Genomic DNA, 23,374 nt, shown 5'->3' with positions numbered 1-23,374 from the left:
CTAAGATTGGAACTCTGCTCTCTCTGATTTCAAAGCCTCTTTATTTCCATGAGAAAAAAAAAAAATCACTTTGGCACTTGGTGGTTTGGAAACCAGGACAAGGATAGAAGTGTATAAGAAAATTGAGGGGAGCCGAGTACAGGTGAATTACACCTGTAATCCTAGCTACTCAGGAGACAGAGATCAGGAGGATCTTGGTTTGAAGCCAACCTGGGCAAATAGTGTATAAGACCCTGTCTCAAAAACATCCAACACAAAAAAATGGCTGGAAAAGTGGTTTAAGTGGTAGAGCACCTTCCTAGCAAACATGAGGTCCTGAGTTCAAATTCAGACACCACAAAAAAAATGAAGGGAAGCAGATAAATGGGAACCAGCAACAATATGTGTGGTATTTTTTTTTTGACATTTTTTTCTGTCCGTAAAAGCAATATATCACATGCTAGAAAACTGGAACAACTAAAAACTATAAAGAAACAACTTAAAGCCACCTATAATCCTACAGATATAAGGATTGTTAAATAGTACAATTTAAGGAGTTTTAAGATTGTTGCCTGCTCCAAAGTACCTCCTGATTAGTTCTGTTGTGGGACTGTAAATCCTCATTCTTTTGTGTTAATTCTATAAAACCAGCAAGCGTTGGTTAAGCACAGGCTTCTTGGCAAACGTAAGTACTATAAGGCATCCAAAGAGGAAAAAGATGCCAGACCCAGCTGGGCAGGAGATTCCAACCTGGATTTAAGTCAGCCCAGTAGTCAGGGGCATGTGGTACAGTGTTTGGCCATTCAGCACAGGCCTTGAGTTCAAACTCCAGTATCGTTAAACAAACTAGCAAAAAAGCAAACCATGCCAGGTGCTGGTGGCTTATGCCTGTAATCCTAGTTACTCAGGAGAATCAAGGTTTGAACCCAACACGAAAAAAGGGCTGGTGGAGTGGCTCAATGTGTAGACCCCGAGTTCAAACCCCAGTACTGCAAAAAAAACAAAAAAAACAAAAAACAAACAAACCAGCCCAGTCGTTAATTTATGGACACCTGTCTAAGGCATTCACGCTGTTGTCTTCTCAAATTTGAGAGCTGTTACACAACAGGAAACAGGCCCACAGGAAATAGAACATAAAACGGAAGTTGGTTTTTTTTTTTTTAGTTGCCAGCTACTAAATCAGACACCATACTTTGGAGAAAACAGATTCACAAGATCCACACAAAGGAAGTACTATTATCCCCATTTGAAATAGACTAAACAGGAAGAAAAAGTTGAGAGAGTGGAGAATCTGGCTCTCTGAGAATCTGCCTGCCTCACAGGCTTGTGTGTGACTTCATTCTCGAAAGTGCCAAGTCATAGTTATTGGGAAAAACCTATAAACTTGCTGTAAAAAAAAAAAAAGTGAACAGTACAGAAGTATAAAATTCTAATATCTCCCCCATCCTTTCAGTAACAATCAGTTTTTAAGTATTTTCTATTTTTAATTATAAGCTCAATACAAATGCAAACAACTTCTAAGGTCCTCCTAAATCACTCTCCTACCTCAGAAATCATTGTTAGGGTTTGGTGCATATCTGTCCATGAATATATATTGTATATAGAATGGAAGGTGAAGAATTTTATTTTTATTCACTTTTATCTTTGGCAGTTGTGGGACTGAACCCAGGACCTTCTGTACTCTAAGTAGACATGCTACTACTCAACTACAGACTTGAAATTTTAAATTTTTAACTACAATTTAGAACACAACACTAAAAGCACAAAAACGATTAGAGGTAGCATCAGTTGTCGGTTTGGATTAAGTAAATATTGATGCTTAATCCCCTTAACTGCATGGGGGCAACAGGATTACCCCACAGGACAACAATTGTGCATTACCACATTATCCCTGGGGAAAACTTATCCAAGTTACTAAATGACTGGTACTACTTCCTTTAACGGGTGTCTCCCTTTAGTAGGTTCTTGGTTTTACATCGATATTCCTATTTAAAACTGCGGAATTCTAATTAACATAATTTCTATCTTGCTTTGGTTCTGTGTGGCACTATTAAAAAGATATAGGTCAAAGGTATCATACTTGTCTAGCAAGCGTGAGACTCTATGTTTAATCCCCAAAACCAAGAGCAATACAGAAATGTGTCTCTTAGCTCACTCAAAAAAGTGAGCTGAAGCCAGATGCCAGTGGCTCACATTTGTAATCCCAGCTACTCTGGAGGCAGAAATCTAGGAGCCAGTCTAGGCAAATTGTTCCAAGATTCTATCTCAAAAATACTCAACACAAGCTGGGCACCAGTGCTGACGCCTGTAATCCTAGCTACTCAAGAGGCAGAGATCAGGAGGATCGACGTTTGAAGCCAACCCAGACAAACAGTTCACAAGACCTTATATCAAAAATACCTAACACAAAAAATACCCAACACAAAAAAGGGCTAGTGGAGTGGCTCAAGTGGTAGAGAGCCTGCTTAGCAGGTGTGAGGCCCTGTGTTCAAAACCCCAGTACTGCAAAACAAACAAACAAAAAAACTACCATCCTAGCTGTATAGTCAGGAAGGAGTATGAGGAATGGGTGTGGCATGCAAATAAAAAATATTTGCACCGATCACAGAAGACCTCCCAGTTCCACCAATCACAGGTCCTCTCTGGGGACCAATCACAAGTCTAGAATTGCACCAGTCATTGGCTTCTTACTGAGTTTTTGAGAAGGTGATCCCTTCTCCTATTTTGAGCAAGAATAGCTTCTGGGTCAATTAAAGTTGACCAAAGCTTCTCTTGCCTGGAGTGCTGCCTTCTGAACTGCAGTAACTGGAGCTTCTGAAGCAGAAGTCATGTCTTTAGGAACAGTTGTGATTGTAGTTCCGCTGCAGCTGCTGGAACGTTCTCAGAGTGATCATGAAATATCCAAAACAGCCAAGCTACCATGAAGGCAGTCCATCTGGTTGCCAGAAAAGGCACTGCTCAGCTGACAGCTCTCTGACCGAGGGAGTCAGGAACAAGGGAAGAATCTACATCTAACAAATAGAGTAAAACCCTGCCAGGTCCCCAACAATTAACTTATTTAAAGGAAAAGTATATATTAATGAGTGCTTACAACAAAGACCTGTCATTAACATTCTTAATATTTGATAGTGCTTAATTCTTAGTCAAATACCATTAGAGAGAGTTGGGTCACTCTATCTGTATCAATTATGTGTGTAACTGACTTCTAATAACATTTTTAGATTTTTTCTTCATATCTTATGTTGGTAGTAGACAGAATAACAGACTAACACTCCCTTCTCCCCCTCCCCCCACGAGGATATTCATGTCCTCATCGCTGGAACCTGTGAATGTTACCTTTCATGGAAGGGATATTGCAGATGTAGTTAAGTCTAAGGACTTTGAGGTTATCAGGGATCATCAGCAAGGAACTTGGACTGGGAGTGTGGCTCAAGTGGTAGAGGCTTGCCTAGCAAGTGCAAGGTCCTGAGTTCAATCCCCAGTATGGGGGAGTGGGAGGGCAGAGAATTTTTCATGACTGTGGTCAGAGGGAAATATGGTTACAGCAGAATAGTCAGGGAAATGCACTGGCTATGAAAATGGAGAAAGAGGCCATGAATCAAGGAAATGGGTGCAATCTCTAGAAGCTGGAAAAGCCAAGGACAGGCTCCTCTAGAGATTCCAGAAGGGAACGATACACTGCCAATATCTTGATTTTAGCCCCATGAGATTTGTGTTGGACTTCTGGTCTACAGAAATATGAAATGACAAGTTGTGTTGCTTTAAGCCACCAAGTTTGTGACAATGTCTTGAAGCAGCTCCTATCTCACTATAAATACTTGCCTTTCCAAAGTCTAATTTGCCTTTTGGCTAACCAGTCTCTGAACTCACAGAGTATTTTGGGTACAGTCATGTTGGAAGCAGCATGTCATCTGCTATGTAGCTAAAGGAAGTTGGAATTTTGCTGAAGCCTAGCTTGGCCAGGAGCTGGGTTCCATGGAACCCCCCATCACTACCCTTATCTGAGGGTATGTTGGCCCAGGACACTGTGTGAGGAAGACAGACCTCGGCCTAGCTGGTTATGCCATAACTGGGTTAGGTACAGATACCAGACAAGCCAAACTATTCTTGTGCAAACTGCAATTGGCACACTAAAAGGGGAGTGTAAGCAACAAGAGGTACCTGTTAGGCCAGAACAAAGGTATCCCAAGGCTTTAGCTTCCTTCTTATTAACCCAGACTACATGCTTCCATAATCTAGCCCCAATTATCCATCTGGTCTTAGTTCTCACAACAACCACTGAATTATTCAACAATTCCTTACTTGATGTCTGCTAGCTGCTAGGTACAGGGGAAGCCCCTCCTCATAGGCTCTAGTTTATAGACCTATAAATACATCATGACACCAGGACAGCAGCTAAGTCTACCTGGAGGCATTAAGGAGGAACCTGCAGGGGACTTTGGTACCAAGAAAAAAATGTGAACTTTATCCTTTAGATTGTAATTCAGTGACAACAGAGCTGGGGGTTTTGTTGTTGTTTTTCTTTGATGTTTTTCCTTTGGTTTGTTATTGTTTTGCTTTTCAACGCTAGGGATCAAACCGAGGGCCTCATGCAAGTTAGGCAAGTATTCTACCACTGAGTTACACCCCTAGCTCCTTTGGGTATTTTTTGTTTGCTATTTTATGAAGCGTTCCACATACCTTTGGGTTTTTTTTTTTTCCCAGTCATAAAGTCATGGCCATAATGAAAAGATAAAAATTAAGATCACCTGTTATTCTACCTACCAAGATAACCATTGCTAGTATGTTGATATAGTTATATATCTAGGCTTTGTTCATACAAAGATATAAATGTGGATGTAGACTGGAATATAGTTCAGTGACAGAGCACTTGCCTAGCATGCTTGAGGCCTTAGGTTCAATCCACAGCACCAAAAAAAAAAAAAAAAAAAGTGGAGATACATATGTCAACAAAAGTGTAATTATTCTGCATATTTTTCTGCTTTTTTATTTAACCATGTATTATGGACAATATATCTGTTTCTAGTACAAAAGAGATCTATACTGTTTTTTCATAGCGTTGTTTTGGTTTGGTCTGGTTTTTTAGTTTTGGTTTTGGTTTTTTGAGACAAAGTCTCACTATGAATCCCAGGCTGGCCTCAAACTCCTGATCCCCCTGCCTCTGCCTCCTGAGTGCTGAGGTTACAGGTACACTTGGCTTACTCTCATAGTATTTTATTATATGAATATACCATATTTTTTCACCCAATCCTGCATTAGGAATGTTTCCAGTTTTCCCTTATTGTAACCCATCCTGCACATTATGAAACTGCCTTGCAGTCTTTGTACCAGTTTACACCCCTACCATAAAATAAAAGTGTCTCCTCTCCCCGACTCTTCCCTAAAATGGTTATTATTTGAAATTAGTTATTTCCTTGTTTTGTTCTGCATTTTTAAAAGAGAACTAAAAAAAAAAAAAAGACAACTAGGTTGAGCTGTTTTTCATATGTCTTCTTGTTATCTGTATTCCTTCATCTATAGATTCCCTGTTTATGGTACTCTGAGCCAAAGTCCCTGGTCACTGGGAGCAGATACTGCCTGACAAAGTAGAAAAATAATTTATTTAAAGAGTATTTGTTAGATGTTAGAATCATATGCTAGCTTAAAAATACACAGAGGTTAGTTTTACCATTCTTTCAACCTTTCTGTAGAATTGAAGTTTTCAAAATAAAACACCAGGAAGAAGAGAGCCCTTAAGGGAAAGAGGCCAAGGAGTACACATGTCTCTCCTTTTTAGGCACACAATTCCAGTTCTGGGACAGTCGCCATCACTGCCTGGGAATTCTCTGCCAACTTGGATGAGTTCACCTCTTCTAGACTGACAAGGTGGGTCACAAGTGGGCTTGTACCCACCTTACTGCTCCTGGTCAGTGACTTCCATCAACCCAGATCCCCAGTAGCCTTACTGGAGATTAACTACCAAGGTTTAGGTGGAGCAGGATATGGTATTGATTTCCATCTTGCCTCCCCAAAAAGTAAAACGATCAAAACATACTGGGGATTGAATCCAAGTCCTCAAGCTTATTCTACCACTTGAGCTAAACTCCTAATCCTAAAACTTCCATTTTAATTTTTTATAGTAAATTCTATTAGAAAAGAAACTTAGTGTAACAGGATAAAAGGGAGAAAAGGGGAAGAAACACTTCCTGCTCGCCATTTTAAAACAGAAAAACAGATGGAGTACACAGTGGAGACTGAAGTTGGTGACTGCGTATTTTGCACTGACAATACTTTCAATATCACTTCTGAAATGTTACTTTCTTTGGATTACTCCTGAATAATATAGGATAACAGGAAGAAGAATGGAAAGGAATATAGTATAGGTACAGATGTGCTGGATATTAAACATTTGGGAATTCATTATCAAATTCTCATTAAGTAAATGTCATCATTTTCCACTTAGTGCATTTGAAGCTCATGATCAAAATACTTAAGGAAGCAACTTTGATAGAGTCAATTACTGGTCTGTGAACAAGTTCATGGCCATAGTGATGGTGTTAGTCATTCAGGTTTTATGCTAAACCATCTATTTGAAGATAAGTAGACCTAGCATGCTTGAAATCACAGGTTGGAGGCCAGCCTGTTAAAACCCCATCTTAGACAAAAATAAAAAACACAATAATGTCCTTGGAAACAATGTGGAAAGTGGGTTGGAGTAGGACATACCCACGTGGCAAGTGTCAACCTAAATAATAAACAGAAATTCTCCAAAGATAGTGAATTTATTCAGGAGTAGCACTGCAATTCCTCTTTCGTAGTCTCCCAGCTTTTATTTTATTTTTGTTAGACTTTGACACAAATGACCCCATTTTGATTCTCACAACTTTCACCCAGACAAGAAACTACAGGTGAAGATGTCTTTGAGGAGAAGCACCATTATTTTTCACTTCAATTCAGCACAATCAACATTTATTGAGAACCTACTCTGTTCCAGATACTGCAGTAAGTGCTGAGGGTAACAGGTGAAAAAGACATGTTTCTATTCTCCTATAGGAGTGACAAATACAGAAACAGAATTACAACTCAGGACTAGGGATGTAGCTCAGTGGTAGAGCACTTGGCTAGCCCTGGGTTTGATGTCAGTACATTAAAAAAACCCCAAAAAACCAAGAATTGTAGTCTGATCTATAAATAAATAAAGCTCTAACTTTCCTTGCTTTCCTCATCTTTCTTCTTCCCTCCCTTTTCTTCTTCTTGCTCTTCTTTCTGCTTCCCTTCTCCTCCTCCTCCTTCTTTTTTCTCTCTCAACAGAGCCTCACTCTGTAGCTCACTCTAGTCTTGAACTTGAGGTCTTCCTACCTCAGCCCCCAAGTGCTGGATTATAGGCATATGCCAGCACACCTGGCTCTAACTTACATTTCTAATGTAGAGAATTTAATTAGTTTCTATTTTATTCAAAAATTCTACAGTCATGTGGGTTTCAGCTGAACACAGGATGTGGGCACAGAACCCAGGATCACTAAGGGGTAGATGAGGCTCAGCTGGCTCTTAAGCTTTGCCTACAAACAGCAGTGGCACAGCTGTTTTTGTTGTTGATGGTTTGTTTTTTCTCCTAAGCTTCTGGACCAATTTTTCCATTAAAGCAGGCAAGAAAATAGAAGTTTGTGTTACCTCATGCAAGAATGTTCTTACCTTGAAGATCAGACTTCTGAATTCATAGGGACCCCTCATCAAGAAGAAGCTGGGCAGTAGATTTAAGCTCATGCAGCCTAATGAAGGTCAAGCATCATCAGGTGACTTGAAGGAGCTTCAAGCTCTGCCCTTCACCTCCAGCAACTTGGTTGTTGAGCAAGCCCTTCTACATCCACTCAGAGATTTCCTATCCAGTGTTATTGGAGCAAAACCTAGGGAATGCATGGAAGGCAGCCCTCACAAAGTTCCTACAAGGGTATAGAAAAAGGGATCCTGCCCCCAAATGTCAGTCCCAATACACTGCATTCATATCTTGGAGTGGTTGAAAGTACAGCTTATTTCTCTTTCCTATTCAAGAGTTTTCTTTATGAGAACTCTACTAAGCTCCAGTAGTTGGGGGATGCTGCCCCTTTAACAGGTGAACCCAGGAGGAGCGGGGCCTTTAAAGCCTGCAGCAGTAAGCAGGCTCTGGCACAGGCTGCCATGGCTGACTTAAGTGGAAAGGAGAGCAACCGTCAGGCGGTGGGTCCCAGCCATGAGGCATCACTGTGCACAGGCCATGGCTAGTGGCTTTTTTTTTTTTTTTAACAAAACTCCCAAACCTGTTTACTCAATCTAAGTTAAGGAATAATCATCAATTCCTTTCCACAAATCAAAATAACCTATTTAAAGGTTTATTGGCAAGATCTCACAAGCATTCTTGTGGGAAAGTGCTTCTCTTCAAACTCCTAATCCTATCCCTAATCTCTGTCCCTTTGAAGAAGAGCAGCTCCTTAGAGCTGGACTGGTGAAATGGGAGGGTGGGGATTTATGGCAGTCTGAGAACCCAGGGTCTCACTTCTTGAGGCCTTGAGTCAGTAATTCTCTGACCATTTTGCTGGGAGGAGACTGTGGCTGTTTTAGGGTGTTATGCCACCCTTGCTGACTGAAGAGGAGGATGTCTCTGGGTCTCTTCCCATCCCAGGTTTACCTTCAAGAGGTTAAAAACACTCTCTCAGTAGAGGACATTGCCAAGAAGGAAGCCCGCCAGCCTGCAAAGACGAAATGCCTTGAAGGTATCACCAAGTGGACTGATGCATTTACATAAAAAGTCCAGGACTATGGAGGCTTGCTGGTCTGCAGCAACATGTTTGGGTTTCTAGAATCACTGAAAGTGACTCTAGGTTCTTCTGCTTGCTAGCTACTGAGGTCATTTTTTTGAGTCTTATTTTTCTCACCCACACTGTAAAATCAACAGCCTTGACAGTCTCATAGGACTGCTCAAAGAACATAACCATGTGAAGTATCTGGCACACAGGGTTCAATCACAGTGAGCCAGGGCAGCTGGCACTTTTTCAGTTAGAGTCAACAGAAGGAGCCTTTGGGTTTGTGGAGAAAGAAGCCTGAGGTATACAGTGAGGACATTGAAGGTGGTGTGAGTGAAGTTGTTTGGCAGCTGCCAGGTTCTGTTTGCTTTAGTGGAGGATGGTTTGGGGCACCCCTGGGGCACAGAAGCTGAGAATCCATACAACAGAGGTTTTGTTTGAAGTGGTTTATGAACAGAAGTGCAAGTGAGTAAGCAGCCTCTCTAGGCAAGATTCCTCACACCTGAGTCCCCATCTTTTTCCACAGGGCTGCACTTATGCCAAGGACCAGGCAAGTTCTGTGACCCTGTGGCTCCTGATAAAGAGCTGGTGCCTGCCTCCCAACTGGATGAAGAGGAAGATCTGCATCCAGATCTGGCCCCAGGTCCAGAAGAAGAAAATGATCTCAGGGATCCAAATGTACTCAGTGCTATCCAAAATTCCCAGGTACCATGGCAGGAGGGAAGGGAAGAGAGTTGTCCTGAACTGTGTGAAGCTTAGAGACTATCACTAAACACCCCTGTCCTTGTCTCCTCCCCTTTCTAAGGCAGGTTCTGAATTAACATGTTTTATTTCAGGCTTGAACCTGAGATAGGGACACTCAACTTCCCTCTTTCCCATGTAAGTTTTCTGCTGCTGTCCTCACCTTAAAACCAGGTCCCAGTATGGCTGTGCATCCCTCATAGGTGGTGGCCCAGCTACTGGTGAATCAGTTTTATCTGAGTCCCTATGTCTCAGCAGTCCATTCCTGGTATTCTCTTGGATTCCCATAACCATGGAGAAATAAGGTGATTCAGGCCCTTCTTTAACCCACCATTGAAATGATAGTCTTGCTTCCTCTCAGGCAAAGGATCCTGGCCTAGCTGACTTTGAATATGAAGGAGGACCAGCTGCCATTGTCTTGAGTGTTGAAATGACCTGGTCTATGGATGCAAGTGAATGTAGAAGACACTATGGAGGCCCATTGAGCCCGAGTTTTCTTTTTTTCCAGAGAGGTCTGCTCAGCTCCCCTAGAGTCAGTGTTGGGGATGTCACCAGCCTCCTTGCACTTTCTGTGGCAGGTGAATCTGCTCCATTCCCCATTTTGTGAGGATTCCATCCCTGAGCACATTGAATGTCCTTATTTCCATTATGTTTAGTCTACCCTTCTCCTTGCTCTGAAGATGAAGCATCCAAAGTGAGGTACAGGTATGGCAGGTGAGAGAGATTCTCATCACATAGAAGAGTTTGGCAAATGACAGGTGGCATATGCCCAGTCAGATGGACTTAATGAGTGGTATTAGGATAACTGGCCATTTGTGAGAAAGGACAAACTAGATATCCGCTCCTACCTTATGAAATATTTCAGCACATAAGCAGCACTAAGCTTAGGACTGGAAAGGACACCTGTCCTCAATTAACTGCACAATACGAACATAGCCCTAGGGGATGGGGGAAGGAATCCAAAGACCAGGAACTCCTGCAGGGAGTTCTGGTGAGGGCTTCTGCTGAATTAGAAAAGCAGTTGAGCCCAGTCCTATTGGCTAAAGACACAGAGCCTGAAAGAAGACTGTTACAGCCTGTTACAGAGAAGAGTAAGAGGTATTTATTGAAAAGCACATGTCCTCCACATTGTCAGAGACCCTGTTTTGACAGGTGGCAAACTGTCAAAACAAGAGCAGGAACCACAGTCAGGTGTCCTCATAGCTATCTTGAGGGTTCCTCCAACACAACAAAGTGTTAGGTGAAGTTCTTGAGGGGGAAAAGCAGGTGAGCATAGAAAGGCAGGAAAGGAACTGAGCCTCACTGGCCCTCTCTAAACTTCTTAGATCTTCTCTCAGCCCCTTGACTATCTGTTGCAAATTCCTTTCCAGCCAACATTTCCTAGTGCCAGCTCTCCAGCCCGGCACTTTGGACCTTACCAGCCCATGCCATACCCATCTCCTTCCTGCAGTGCCCTGACCTCCTGGACCCCTGGGCTCAGGTACTGGTGTGGGGACTGCAGCATCAGGACAATCTGAGTTCCTCCTAGAGGTCTCAGGAGGTGGTGCCCAAGGAGGGAGTAGGGCCACAGAATATCTACAGAAATTTAATAACAGAAGTCTAACGCATAGTCCAATCCCTTCTCCCTCATAGACAAGGAAATGGAACCCCAAAGAGATTAAACATTTGAGGTCAGCTAGGCATGACAGAATTGGGACTAGCACTCAGAACCACTATTAACCAGACTCAAAGATTTCCCACTGTGCCAAGATTTTCTGCAGCCAAATTGCAGGAAAATTTATCATGGCAGAGGGTAAGGACTGTGATGCTTCCCATTGGCTGACTTGTGGGGAGACACAAAAACAAGGCTCCCTTACATGTCCACCTGAGTTTACCCAGACTGAATGAAGGGAAGGGTTGAGGAAGCAGAGAGCTTCCTTCCACTCAGCTTAGGTTTCCTTTTAAGTCCTCCCAGTCGTCTGACTCAGCTCCACCCTCAGCATAAACGAATCTTACACCTGCAGCAGCAGAGTCAAACACTAAGGTAGATGAGGAACCTGTCTGCCTACCGGGTATTCATTCCCTTGTGACCAGACACTTCCCCAAAGCCCTGCACAATTGGGACTCTCGAACGGTTGCCCACCACTGCACCCTCGCCCATCCTTCCCAGAGCACCCCACTGCCTGCTCACTACTCCTTAGGATGTTCACTGTGGCAGGGGTAAGTGGGCCTAAGGGGGTATTTCTCTTGGCTTGAAGTCCCCCAGTCAAGAAGCCTTGGTCTCGGCAGCCAGACCCCTATGCTAACCTCATGACCAGAAAAGAGAAGGAGTGGGTAATAAAGGTGGAGATGGTTCAACTGCAGAGTGAGACCCCACGCCTGGACGATTATTACTACCAGGTGAGCCCTTGGGGCCCTAGCCCCAGCTTTTGACTTTGGGTCCAAATGAGTCAGGAGTCCTCAGGCCTTCTCTGATTGTCTCATCAGCCCATAGGGGACATGCTCATCCAGGTGGGAGAGATAATCACTGTAAGATAGGAGTTGTATTTCTAAAGTTGACATCCCAAAGTCTTTCTACTTGCCTATACTTTAGCCAGTGGGATTATTTACAATTCCCTAAACACTTGTGAGTCTTATATATATATATATATTTTTTTTTTTTTTTACTTTTTAGGTCTAAAAAGCAGGCCTAAACACTTGTGAGTCATATATATATATATATATATATATATATATATATATATTTTACTTTTTAGGTCTAAAAAGCAGGCCTAAACACTTGTGAGTCTTATATATATATATATATATATATATATATATATATATTTTACTTTTTAGGTCTAAAAAGCAGGCCTAAACACTTGTGAGTCTTATATATATATATATATATATATATATATATATATATATATATATATATTTTTACTTTTTAGGTCTAAAAAGCAGGGATCTTACAGTGAGACTCAATTTATTGAACTTACCAAACTCTGGGAGATATTTTGACTCATTCTACTCCTCTTCACCTGATTCCTATCTCATCTTTACTGGGGGGAAAATCCCTGTGTACTTTTCCATGGTTTTTTTTTGGGGGGGGGGATTGTCTAGGCTGTTTCATTTTTCTTAATACCCATGAGTGCCTTATCAACATGCACATGGTTACCTCCTTCCCATTTATTGTACTTTCTTCCTTTCTTTCCACTGAATTTAAAAACCCTCCTTTCTGCCAGGATTACATAAAGTAAAATAGTTTTGTATTCTAGTCTTTTCATTTAGGAACAATGACCAAAAAAAAAAGGCCTTATTCAAACTTCTTTTTGAACTGTAGTCAGTGGCTTTATCATAGTTTAGGATTTCTTAACTTGGTTTAAGATGTGAGAACTGATAAGCACATCTATAAATGGTCCAAACTGGTCCAAAGACTAACTGACAAATGCATCCCTAGTGCTAGTTCTGGACTTGAAGCTGCTGATGGTTTTTTTTTCTTTTTCTTTTATTATTCATATATGCATACAAGGCTTGGTTCATTTCTCCCCCCTGCCCCCACCCCCTCCCTTACCACCCACTCCGCCCCCTCCCTCTCCCCCCCCAATACCCAGCAGAAACTATTTTGCCCTTATTTCTAATTTTGTTGTAGAGAGAGTATAAGCAATAATAGGAAGGAACAAGGGTTTTTGCTGGTTGAGATAAGGATAGCTATACAGGGCATTGACTCACATTGATTTCCTGTGCGTGGGTGTTACCTTCTAGGTTAATTCTTTTTGATCTCACCTTTTCTCTAGTTCCGGGTCCCCTTTTCCTATTGGCCTCAGTTGCTTTTAAGGTATCTGCTTTAATTTCTCTGCGTTAAGGACAACAAATTCTAGCTAGTTTTTTAGGTGTCTTACCTATCCTCACACCTCCCTTGTGTGCTCTCGATTTTATCATGTGCTCATAGTCTAATCCCATTGTTGTGTTTGCCCTTGATCTAATGTCCGCATATGAGGAAGAACATAGGATTTTTGGTCTTTTGGGCCAGGCTAACCTCACTCAGAATGATGTTCTCCAATTCCATCCATTTACCAGCGAATGATAATATTTCGTTCTTCTTCATGGCTGCATAAAATTCCATTGTGTATAGATACCACATTTTCTTAATCCATTCGTCAGTGGTGGGGCATCTTGGCTGTTTCCATAACTTGGCTATTGTGAATAGTGCCGCAATAAACATGGATGTGCAGGTTCCTCTGGAGTAAGTCTTTTGGGTATATCCCCAAGAGTGGTATTGCTGGGTCAAATGGTAGATCGATGTCCAGCTTTTTAAGTAGCCTCCAAATTTTTTTCCAGAGTGGTTGTACCAGTCTACATTCCCACCAGCAGTGTAAGAGGGTTCCTTTTTCCCCGCATCCTCGCCAACACCTGTTGTTGGTGGTGTTGCTGATGATGGCTATTCTAACAGGGGTGAGGTGAAATCTTAGCGTGGTTTTAATTTGCATTTCCTTTATTGCTAGAGATGGTGAGCATTTTTTCATGTGTTTTCTGGCCATTTGAATTTCTTCTTTTGAGAAAGTTCTGTTTAGTTCACGTGCCCATTTCTTTATTGGTTCATTAGTTTTGGGAGAATTTAGTTTTTTAAGTTCCCTATATATTCTGGTTATCAGTCCTTTGTCTGATGTATAGTTGGCAAATATTTTCTCCCACTCTGTGGGTGTTCTCTTCAGTTTAGAGACCATTTCTTTTGATGAACAGAAGCTTTTTAGCTTTATGAGGTCCCATTTATCTATGCTATCTCTTAGTTGCTCTGCTGCTGGAGTTTCATTGAGAAAGTTCTTACCTATACCTACTAACTCCAGAGTATTTCCTACTCTTTCTTGTATCAACTTAAGAGTTTGGGGTCTGATATTAAGATCCTTGATCCATTTTGAGTTAATATTGGTATAGGGTGATATACATGGATCTAGTTTCAGTTTTTTGCAGACTGCTAACCAGTTTTCCCAACAGTTTTTGTTGAAGAGGCTGCTATTTCTCCACCATATATTTTTAGCTCCTTTGTCAAAGATAAGTTGCTTATAGTTGTGTGGCTTCCTATCTGGGTCCTCTATTCTGTTCCACTGGTCTTCATGTCTGCTTTTGTGCCAGTACCATGCTGTTTTTATTGTTACTGCTTTGTAATATAGTTTGAAGTCAGGTATTGTGATACCTCCTGCATTGTTCTTTTGACTGAGTATTGCCTTGGCTATTCGTGGCCTCTTGTGTTTCCATATAAATTTAACAGTAGATTTTTCAATCTCTTTGATGAATGTCATTGGAATTTTGATGGGAATTGCATTAAACATGTAGATTACTTTTGGGAGTATCGACATTTTTACTATGTTGATTCTACCAATCCATGAGCGTGGGAGAGCTCTCCACTTTCTATAGTCTTCCTCAATCTCTTTCTTCAGAAGTGTATAGTTTTCCTTGTAGAGGTCTTTCACATCTTTTGTTAGGTTTACACCTAGGTATTTGATTTTTTTTGAGGCTATTGTAAATGGAATTGTTTTCATACATTCTTTTTCATTTTGCTCATTGTTAGTGTATAGAAATGCTAATGATTTTTCTATGTTGATTTTATATCCTGCTACCTTGCTATAGCTATTGATGATGTCTAGAAGCTTCTGAGTAGAGTTTTTTGGGTCTTTAAGGTATAGGATCATGTCGTCTGCAAATAGGGATATTTTGACAGTTTCTTTACCTATTTGTATTCCTTTTATTCCTTCTTCTTGCCTAATTGCTCTGGCTAGGAATTCCAGTACTATGTTGAATAGGAGTGGAGATAGTGGGCATCCTTGTCTGGTTCCTGATTTTAGAGGGAATGGTTTTAATTTTTCTCCATTAAGTATAATGCTGGCTGTAGGTTTGTCATATATAGCTTTTATAATGTTGAGGAACTTTCCTTCTATTCCTAGTTTTCTTAGAGCTTTTATCATGAAATGATGTTGGATCTTATCAAAGGCTTTTTCTGCATCTATTGAGATGATCAAGTGGTTTTTGTCTTTGCTTCTGTTAATGTGGTTTATTACGTTTATTGATTTTCGTATGTTGAACCACCCCTGCATCCCTGGGATGAAGCCTACCTGGTCGTGGTGAATAATCTTTTTGATGTGTTGCTGAATTCGATTTGCCATTATTTTGTTGAGGATTTTTGCATCAGTGTTCATTAAGGAGATTGGCCTATAGTTCTCCTTTTTGGAGGTGTCTTTGCCTGGTTTTGGGATAAGTGTAATAGTGGCTTCATAAAATGTGTTTGGCAGCTTTCCTTCCCTTTCTATTTCATGGAACAGTTTAAGGAGGGTTGGTATCAGTTCTTCTTTAAAGGTCTGATAGAATTCAGCAGAGAATCCATCAGGTCCTGGACTTTTCTTTTTGGGGAGACTCTTGATTGCTGCTTCAATTTCATTTTGTGTTATAGGTCTATTCAGGTGATTAATTTCCTCTTGGTTCAGTTTTGGATGATCATATGTATCTAGAAATCTGTCCATTTCTTTTAGATTTTCAAATTTATTTGAATATAGGTTCTCAAAGTAGTCTCTGATGATTTCCTGGACTTCCATGGTGTTTGTTGTTATCTCCCCTTTTGCATTCCTAATTCTACTAATTTGGGTTTTTTCTCTCCTCATTTTAGTCAGGTTTGCCAGGGGTCTGTCGATCTTGTTTATTTTTTCAAAGAACCAACTTTTTGTTTCATTAATTGTTTGTATGGTTTTTTTTGGTTTCTATTTCGTTGATTTCAGCTCTTATTTTTATTATTTCTCTCCTTCTATTTGTTTTGGAATTTGCTTGTTCTTGTTTTTCTAGGAGTTTGAGATGTATCATTAGGTCATTGATTTGGGATCTTTCAATCTTTTTAATATATGCACTCATGGCTATAAACTTTCCTCTCAAGACTGCCTTAGTTGTGTCCCGTAGGTTCACCACATTTTCTTAATCCATTCGTCAGTGGTGGGGCATCTTGGCTGTTTCCATAACTTGGCTATTGTGAATAGTGCTGCAATAAACATGGGTGTGCAGGTGCCTCTGGAGTAACCTGTGTCACAGTCTTTTGGGTATATCCCCAAGAGTGGTATTGCTGGATCAAATGGTAGATCGATGTCTAGCTTTTTAAGTAGCCTCCAAATTTTTTTCCAGAGTGGTTGTACTAGTTTACATTCCCACCAGCAGTGTAAGAGGGCTCCTTTTTCCCCTGCATCCTCGCCAACACCTGTTGTTGGTGGTGTTGCTAATGATGGCTATTCTAACAGGGGTGAGGTGGAATCTTAGTGTGGTTTTAATTTGCATTTCCTTTATTGCTAGAGATGGTGAGCATTTTTTCATGTGTTTTTTGGCCATTTGAATTTCTTCTTTTGAGAAAGTTCTCTTTAGTTCACTTGCCCATTTCTTTATTGGTTCATTAGTTTTGGGAGAATTTAGTTTTTTAAGTTCCCTATATATTCTGGTTATCAGTCCTTTGTCTGATGTGTAGCTGGCAAATATTTTCTGCCACTCTGTGGGTGTTCTCTTCAGTTTAGAGACCATTTCTTTTGATGAACAGAAGCTTTTTAGCTTTATGAGGTCCCATTTATCTATGCTATCTCTTAGTTGCTATGCTGCTGGAGTTTCATTGAGAAAGTTCTTATCTATACCTACTAACTCCAGAGTATTTCCTACTCTTTCTTGTATCAACTTAAGAGTTTGGGGTCTGATATTAAGATCCTTGATCCATTTTGGGTTAATCTTGGTATAGGGTGATATACATGGATCTAGTTTCAGTTTTTTGCAGACGGCTAACCAGTTTTCCCAGCAGTTTTTGTTGAAGAGGCTGCTATTTCTCCACCGTATATTTTTAGCTCCTTTGTCAAAGATAAGTTGCTTATAGTTGTGTGGCTTCCTATCTGGGTCCTCTATTCTGTTCCACTGGTCTTCATGTCTGTTTTTGTGCCAGTACCATGCTGTTTTTATTGTTATTGCTTTGTATTATAGTTTGAAGTCAGGTATTGTGATACCTCCTGCATTGTTCTTTTGACTGAGTATTGCCTTGGCTATTCGTGGCTTCCTGTGTTTCCATATAAATTTAACAGTAGATTTTTCAATCTCTTTGATGAATGTCATTGGAATTTTGATGGGAATTGCATTAAATATGTAGATTACTTTTGGAAGTATCGACATTTTTACTATGTTGATTCTACCAATCCATGAGCATGGGTGCTGATGGTTTTTATACCATCAGTTAATGGATTTAGGAAAGCACAGGTAAGATCACATGATTAAAATGGGGGAGGGGGAGGACAAGAGGTGTGAAGTGTGTGTTTACTTGGAATGAAAAATATAGGAAGGTTGCAGATGCTGGGAGTGCTTGTTTCTTTTCCTTCACTCTACTCTTTGCCTTGTCATCAGACCTTTGGTTTTACCTAGTTCCTCAATTACTTGGCATGAGAATCCCAAAACAGGAGACAATGGGGTTTTAAGGCACTTCAGAATAACTACTAGGAGGGCTAAGGTGCCAAGATCACTTCCAGGCAAGGGTGTGTTAAGAGAATTTTAATTCAGCTGTGTGCTGGTGACTCATACCTATAATCCTAGCTACTTGTGAGGCTGAGATTGGGAGGATTATGGTTCAAGGCCAACCCTGGTAAACAGTTTGTGAGACATCCCATCTCTAAAATAACAAGAGCAAAATGAACCAGAGGTGTGGCTCAAGCATTACAGTGTCTGCTTTGCAAGCACAAAGCCCTGAGTTCAAACCCTGGTACCCCCCTCTCGCCTCCCCCCCCCAAAAAAATTTTTAGTTCCAAGTGCAGAAGATGAATAGAGGTTTTCTTACTCTATTCTCTGGACTCTCAGGAATACTATCAGAAGCTGGAGAAGAAGCAGGTAGATGAAGAGTTACTTGGACAAAGGAACAGGTTTGAGTCTCTCAAGCTGGTGACACCTTACATTCAGAAGGCAGAGGCTTATGAGTCAGGTAGGACCAGGCTGCCCTCCTGGCTTGGGCTGGACACAGTAGAAAGGGAGAGGAATGTATTTCTTCTGACTCTTCATGCAGTGGTTCGAATTGAGGGTTCCCTGGGCCAGGTAGCTGTATCAACATGTTTTAGCCCTCGCCGAGCTATTGATGCTGTATCTCACGGAACTCAAGAGCAGGTAAGTGCCTGCTCTTCTCTCCCCTGTTTGGAAGAAAGGTCTAGAACACACTCATGTTTAAGTTCAAATTTTGACCCAAGAATGAGGAAGAAGAGAAGTAAGACTTTGTGTCTAGCCTTTCCAGCTCAATTTCTAGCAAGTCTGAGACCTGAGATGCTACAGTGGTGGTACAGCTGGTGGTCATGGACTCTCTTCTCCCAGGATACAGGAGCTGCAAGCAGTCAGAGGCTTCGAGTATTATCCCGGATTGAGAAGGTGAGACATTAGTTCCTTGGGGATAAGTTCCTGACTTATATTTGAGGAGGGGATGTTGCTAAAACCTAACTTCTTTTCTCCACCCTCAAATTCACAGATGTTCCTTCAGTTACTAGAGATAGAGGAGGACCAGAAGGATGAGATTCCACAGCCCTTCTACTCTGGGCAAAAGAGCAACCAGGTCGAGAAGCTCTTCCAGGCCTTAAAGACTCAGGAGCAGAACAACTTGGAGTGAGTGTGCAAAGGTTTCACCTCAGCCCAGGAAGGGGAAGATCAATAGACTTTGGTCTTGCTGCTGCCCTTGCTTCCTGGCATGTGACACTTTTTCATACAAAATTCTAAAAATGTTCTCCTCTCTCCCCTGAAGGGAGGCAGCAGATAGCTTCCTGCAAGTGCTCTCTGTGAGGAAGGGGAAAACCTTGGTGGCCCGGCTGCTCCCCTTCCTGCCCCATGATCGGGCTGTTAGCCTTCTTCTGGCTATCACTCAACATCTGCCCCTTCTTGTCCGTAGGGACATGGCTGACCAGGTATTGTGGTATTGAGTGGCGAAGAGGATGGTCTCCTGGATGGATTGGGATCTTGCTTCTCCTCCCTTTCCCACCCCCCAGACATGCCCCTCTTGTGAGGAAGTTACTATAGGAAGAGTGGATCATCTTTAGGTGGAATGAGCTAACAAAACAGATGTATGATTGTACATGTGTGAGAAGATAAGGATTCCCTGCCCCCAGTAAGTGTAGAGTCCCACATCTACTTCCTTTAAGGAAGGCATTGTAAAACAGGACTCCATGTTAGGGATGGAGAATTACGTGTGGTACCTCAGGAAGGTACCTGAGGCAGATCAGGAACTAGAGACAAAGTAGGAAGAAGTGAAGTTGTAGAGTTTGGAATAGGTACTTACTGATCATCTTACAGGCCCTACACATGCTATTCAAGCCTCTGGGTAAATGTATCAGTCAGCTGACATTCCGTGAACTCCTCCAAGGACTTCAGGGGCTACTGGTACTACCGCCTGGCTCCTCAGAACGACCAGTTGCTGTGATACTTCAGAACCAGGTAAGGGGAGGCTTTTTCTCTCTCCATAGACGGCTTCTATTTAAGTGGAAAGGAGTGAGGGAATGTTTTCATCTCTATTCAAAATTTTTTTTGGGATTTGAACTCAAGGCCTCAAGCTCACTTAGACAGGCGCTCTACTACTTGAGCCACTCCACCAGCCCTTTACACAAATCTTATCCTTAGCAGTGCTTCTCAAATTCTAGTTAAGCACAGGATCACCTGGAGATGTTAACAGACACCACTCCTTTCGACCTACTCCCAGAGTCAATAACGAGGTGAGGAGAGGACACCTTAGGCATCTGCTTTTCTTTCCCCCTTCCTCTCTCCTCTCCCCTTTCCCCTTTTCCTTCTCAGATTTATTTTGGCTTGCAGTTTAGGAGGTCTAGTTCATGCTGGCTAGCTCTGCTGTTTCTGGACCTCTAGTGACACGCAGTACCATGGTAGAAGGGTATGATGGAGCAGAGCTGCTTACCTCATGGCAGCCAGGGAGCAAAAAAGAATATATGTCTGCTTTTCTAACAAGCTCCCTGATGCTGCTGCTGGTATGAGCCTCTACAACAGAGGTCTCCAAACTTCTGTGTATCACTTTCAGTAAGAAATCAAGTCATAACATGTATGTGTTTTCAAATCATATAACTATAATAGTACTAGGTATCAAAAAATATACAAGGTAGAAAAACTTTTTGTTCTTTTGCTGGATATTGAACCAAGGGCTTTGTGCAGGCTAAGCATTTGTTCTATCACTGAATGACCACTCTAAAGATCTTTGGTTAAAGCACTGCTTTTGTGTGTGTGTGTGTGTGTGTGTGTGTGTGTGTGTGTGTGTGTGTGTGTGTGTGAGACTGGGGTTTGAACTCAGGGTTTCATACCTGCAAAGCAGGCCCTCTAGCACTTGAGCCACATCTCTAGTCCATTTCATTCTAGTTATTTTGGAAATGGGGTCTCCTGACCTATTTGCCCGGGCTGGCCTCAAACTATGATCCTCCTGATCTCAGCCTCCCAAGTACATAGGATTATAGGCATAAGCCACTGGTGCCTGGTAAAGTAGTGTTTCTTAGGGTGATGTCATCTATAGAGTAACTGCCTCAGATTCCTGAATTCATTCCTGATATACAGACTGATTCCTGGGGGTGGAGTACATTTAGACAGCTCTCACAGGGAGGCTTATGGAAACTTCAGAGTAGTGATTCCTTTGGAAAGGTCAGTTCTTTGGCTAGCCAGTGTGAAATCTGACATCTGTGTTGGGTATTGCTCTCCCATCTGTAAGTGTGAACCTGTCTTTAAGTTGGGAAAGTAGCAGAGGCAGAGAAGCAGTAAATGTCTAAGGCAAATTCATTTTGCTTTTGACTATATCACTTGTAGTTTGGAATATCTTTGCTGTATGCCCTGTTGAGTCATGGAGAGCAGCTTCTAGCCCTGGATTCTTCCCTGGAGAAACCTAATAGTGATCACACAGCTTGGTAAGATCATTAAAGTCTTGGCAATACTATTTCAGTACCCATGGGATGTATAGGCTGAACCACAGGAGGTATTTCCTAAACAACATATTCAAGTACTAGGGAGGAGGTAGAAGCAGTGTAAAACAGTAATAAAGGGAATAGCCTTTAGAGTCAAAGATTTAGGTTTGGGTTTGTCATTAAGTTATTTCACTTTTTAGTCTGTTTCCTCATCTATAGGGATGCTGGTACTAGTGTTATTAAAATTTAATAGGGAAGAAGAAGATATGTAAGCTTAAGCACTGTAGAGCATATACCAAATGTGCAAATGTTACTTCTTAATTGCTATCTGGAGGTGAGGGCAGTGACGGTAGTGGTGGAACCTGGGCCCTGAGTCTGCTTCCTGCATAAATAAAGGCGTTTTTTTTTTTTTTTTCTGCCCTCCAGGACAGACTTGGTAGTTCTGATTGCCTGGGAGATAGCCCGAATGCCTGCAGCCTCTCTGGCAGAACCCCTAGCCTTCCCCAGGAACCTACTTCCACTGTTCTGTCACCATGTGGATAAACAATTGGTACAGCAACTGGAGGCCAGGATGGAGTAAGTGACTGCAGAAACAAGGTCATAGCCCTTCTTCAAGCCCAATCTAGTTTTTGTCACTTGTGAGCATGGAGAATAATGTGCTTTAGAAACAGTTTTAGACAGTGTATTTACTGTGAGTAACCAGTCTAGCCCAAGTGAGAGTCCTGTTGCTTGTTTCTTCAGCCAAATCTTTTATTTTTTCCCCAAGTGTTTGTCAATTATTCTCAAATAGTATTATAAATTAACTTGAAAAGTTAAATACTTGGGACAATTATTTCAGGATGTAAATATAATAAAAATCATCTGTCCTTAGAATTTACTATTTGCTAGAAAGAACCAGTTATTAAATCACACAAATTCTTGTAAAATAGAATTGTTTGCAGTTAACACCTGTTTTCTTTGTAGGCTTGCCTGGATTTATTGATGTTTGTTCTGGAATACTAATGTGAGAAGTTTAATAATCAGACACTAAGCTATATTTGAGCTGTCTACAGGGATCCAGAGAGTCTGAAGACATCTCTTAGTCCTTGAAAGGACCCTGCCCCCAAATCTTTTCATATCCTTTCCTAAAATCGAAATGATGTGCCTAAAAAATAAGGCATGGTTTAAAGAGGTAGTAAAATGGTATGTTGAAACTTGTTTGTAAGTTAGCTATAATAAAGGCCATCTCATGTGTGATGATCCTGAATGTGTTCAAGACTGTCCTTATAAGGGACAAGGCCTTGTTATAACTAACAAAAGTATAACCTGGGAACTTGCTTCAGCATTGCCAATTTTTTTTTCTTTTGGTACTGGGGTTAGTATCACCACTTTTTATATAAATAAAATAGCTCTAGCTAAGATTTGTATATAAATATCTTCCTTGGGATAGGAAATGTTTGGTTTCATTTTGAAAAATGAGGTTATTATGTATTTATCAACAAACAATAGGGTGCTTTCTATGAACCAACCATGCAGTATTTGAGGCAGGAGCATAACAAGGATGAGCAACACGAAGCCCTGTCCTTTTGAAGTTTACATACTGGTTGGACAGGTACTGACATAAAATATCATATTGATAAATACTATGGGGAAAACAATGACTGGAGTTGAGGGGCCTTTAGACCGAATGGTCCAGGAAGGCCTGTCAAGAGAGGTTACATTTCCGCTGAAATGTTCTGACTGTAGAAAAAAATGTGTTAAGAAGGTACTGCCAGTAGAAGACCTTTCCCAAATACCTTCTCAACCACTCCAGTGTTCTGTCTCGGATTGTACTTCCCTGACTAAGAAGAAGTGAAACAGGGGCGTTATTGTCTCCACCCCTTACTTACCTGGTACCATTTTCATAATGGATCTGAGCTATAAGATTTGGTCCTTGCTACGAAGGAAATGGTACAACCCCAGAACACATAAACAGTAAGAGCAAAAAAAGAAAAGCAGCGAGGGCAGGCGCTGGTGGTTCATGTCTTTTATTACTAGCCA

General features: G+C 41.3%; 1 protein-coding gene across 1 annotated transcript; it reads left to right on the top strand.

Annotated features, from left to right (window-relative positions):
• Positions 1-8,133: 8,133 nt before the first annotated feature.
• Positions 8,134-22,898, top strand: Patl2 (PAT1 homolog 2). The gene is given in 17 exon segments (XM_074058853.1): positions 8,134-8,172; positions 8,615-8,705; positions 9,262-9,440; positions 9,985-10,010; positions 10,012-10,054; positions 10,814-10,956; positions 11,431-11,499; positions 11,714-11,855; positions 18,291-18,411; positions 18,493-18,590; positions 18,792-18,845; positions 18,943-19,076; positions 19,213-19,372; positions 19,758-19,898; positions 21,261-21,358; positions 21,782-21,931; positions 22,319-22,898. Coding segments are annotated over 17 exon segments (1,707 nt in total). The 3' UTR covers positions 22,338-22,898.
• Positions 22,899-23,374: the final 476 nt, after the last annotated feature.

Source organism: Castor canadensis, chromosome 2 (assembly GCF_047511655.1).
Source record: "Castor canadensis chromosome 2, mCasCan1.hap1v2, whole genome shotgun sequence".
Lineage (NCBI taxonomy): Eukaryota > Metazoa > Chordata > Mammalia > Rodentia > Castoridae > Castor > Castor canadensis.
Note: the sequence above shows the minus strand (reverse complement) of the source record. Positions and strands in the feature narration are given on the sequence as shown.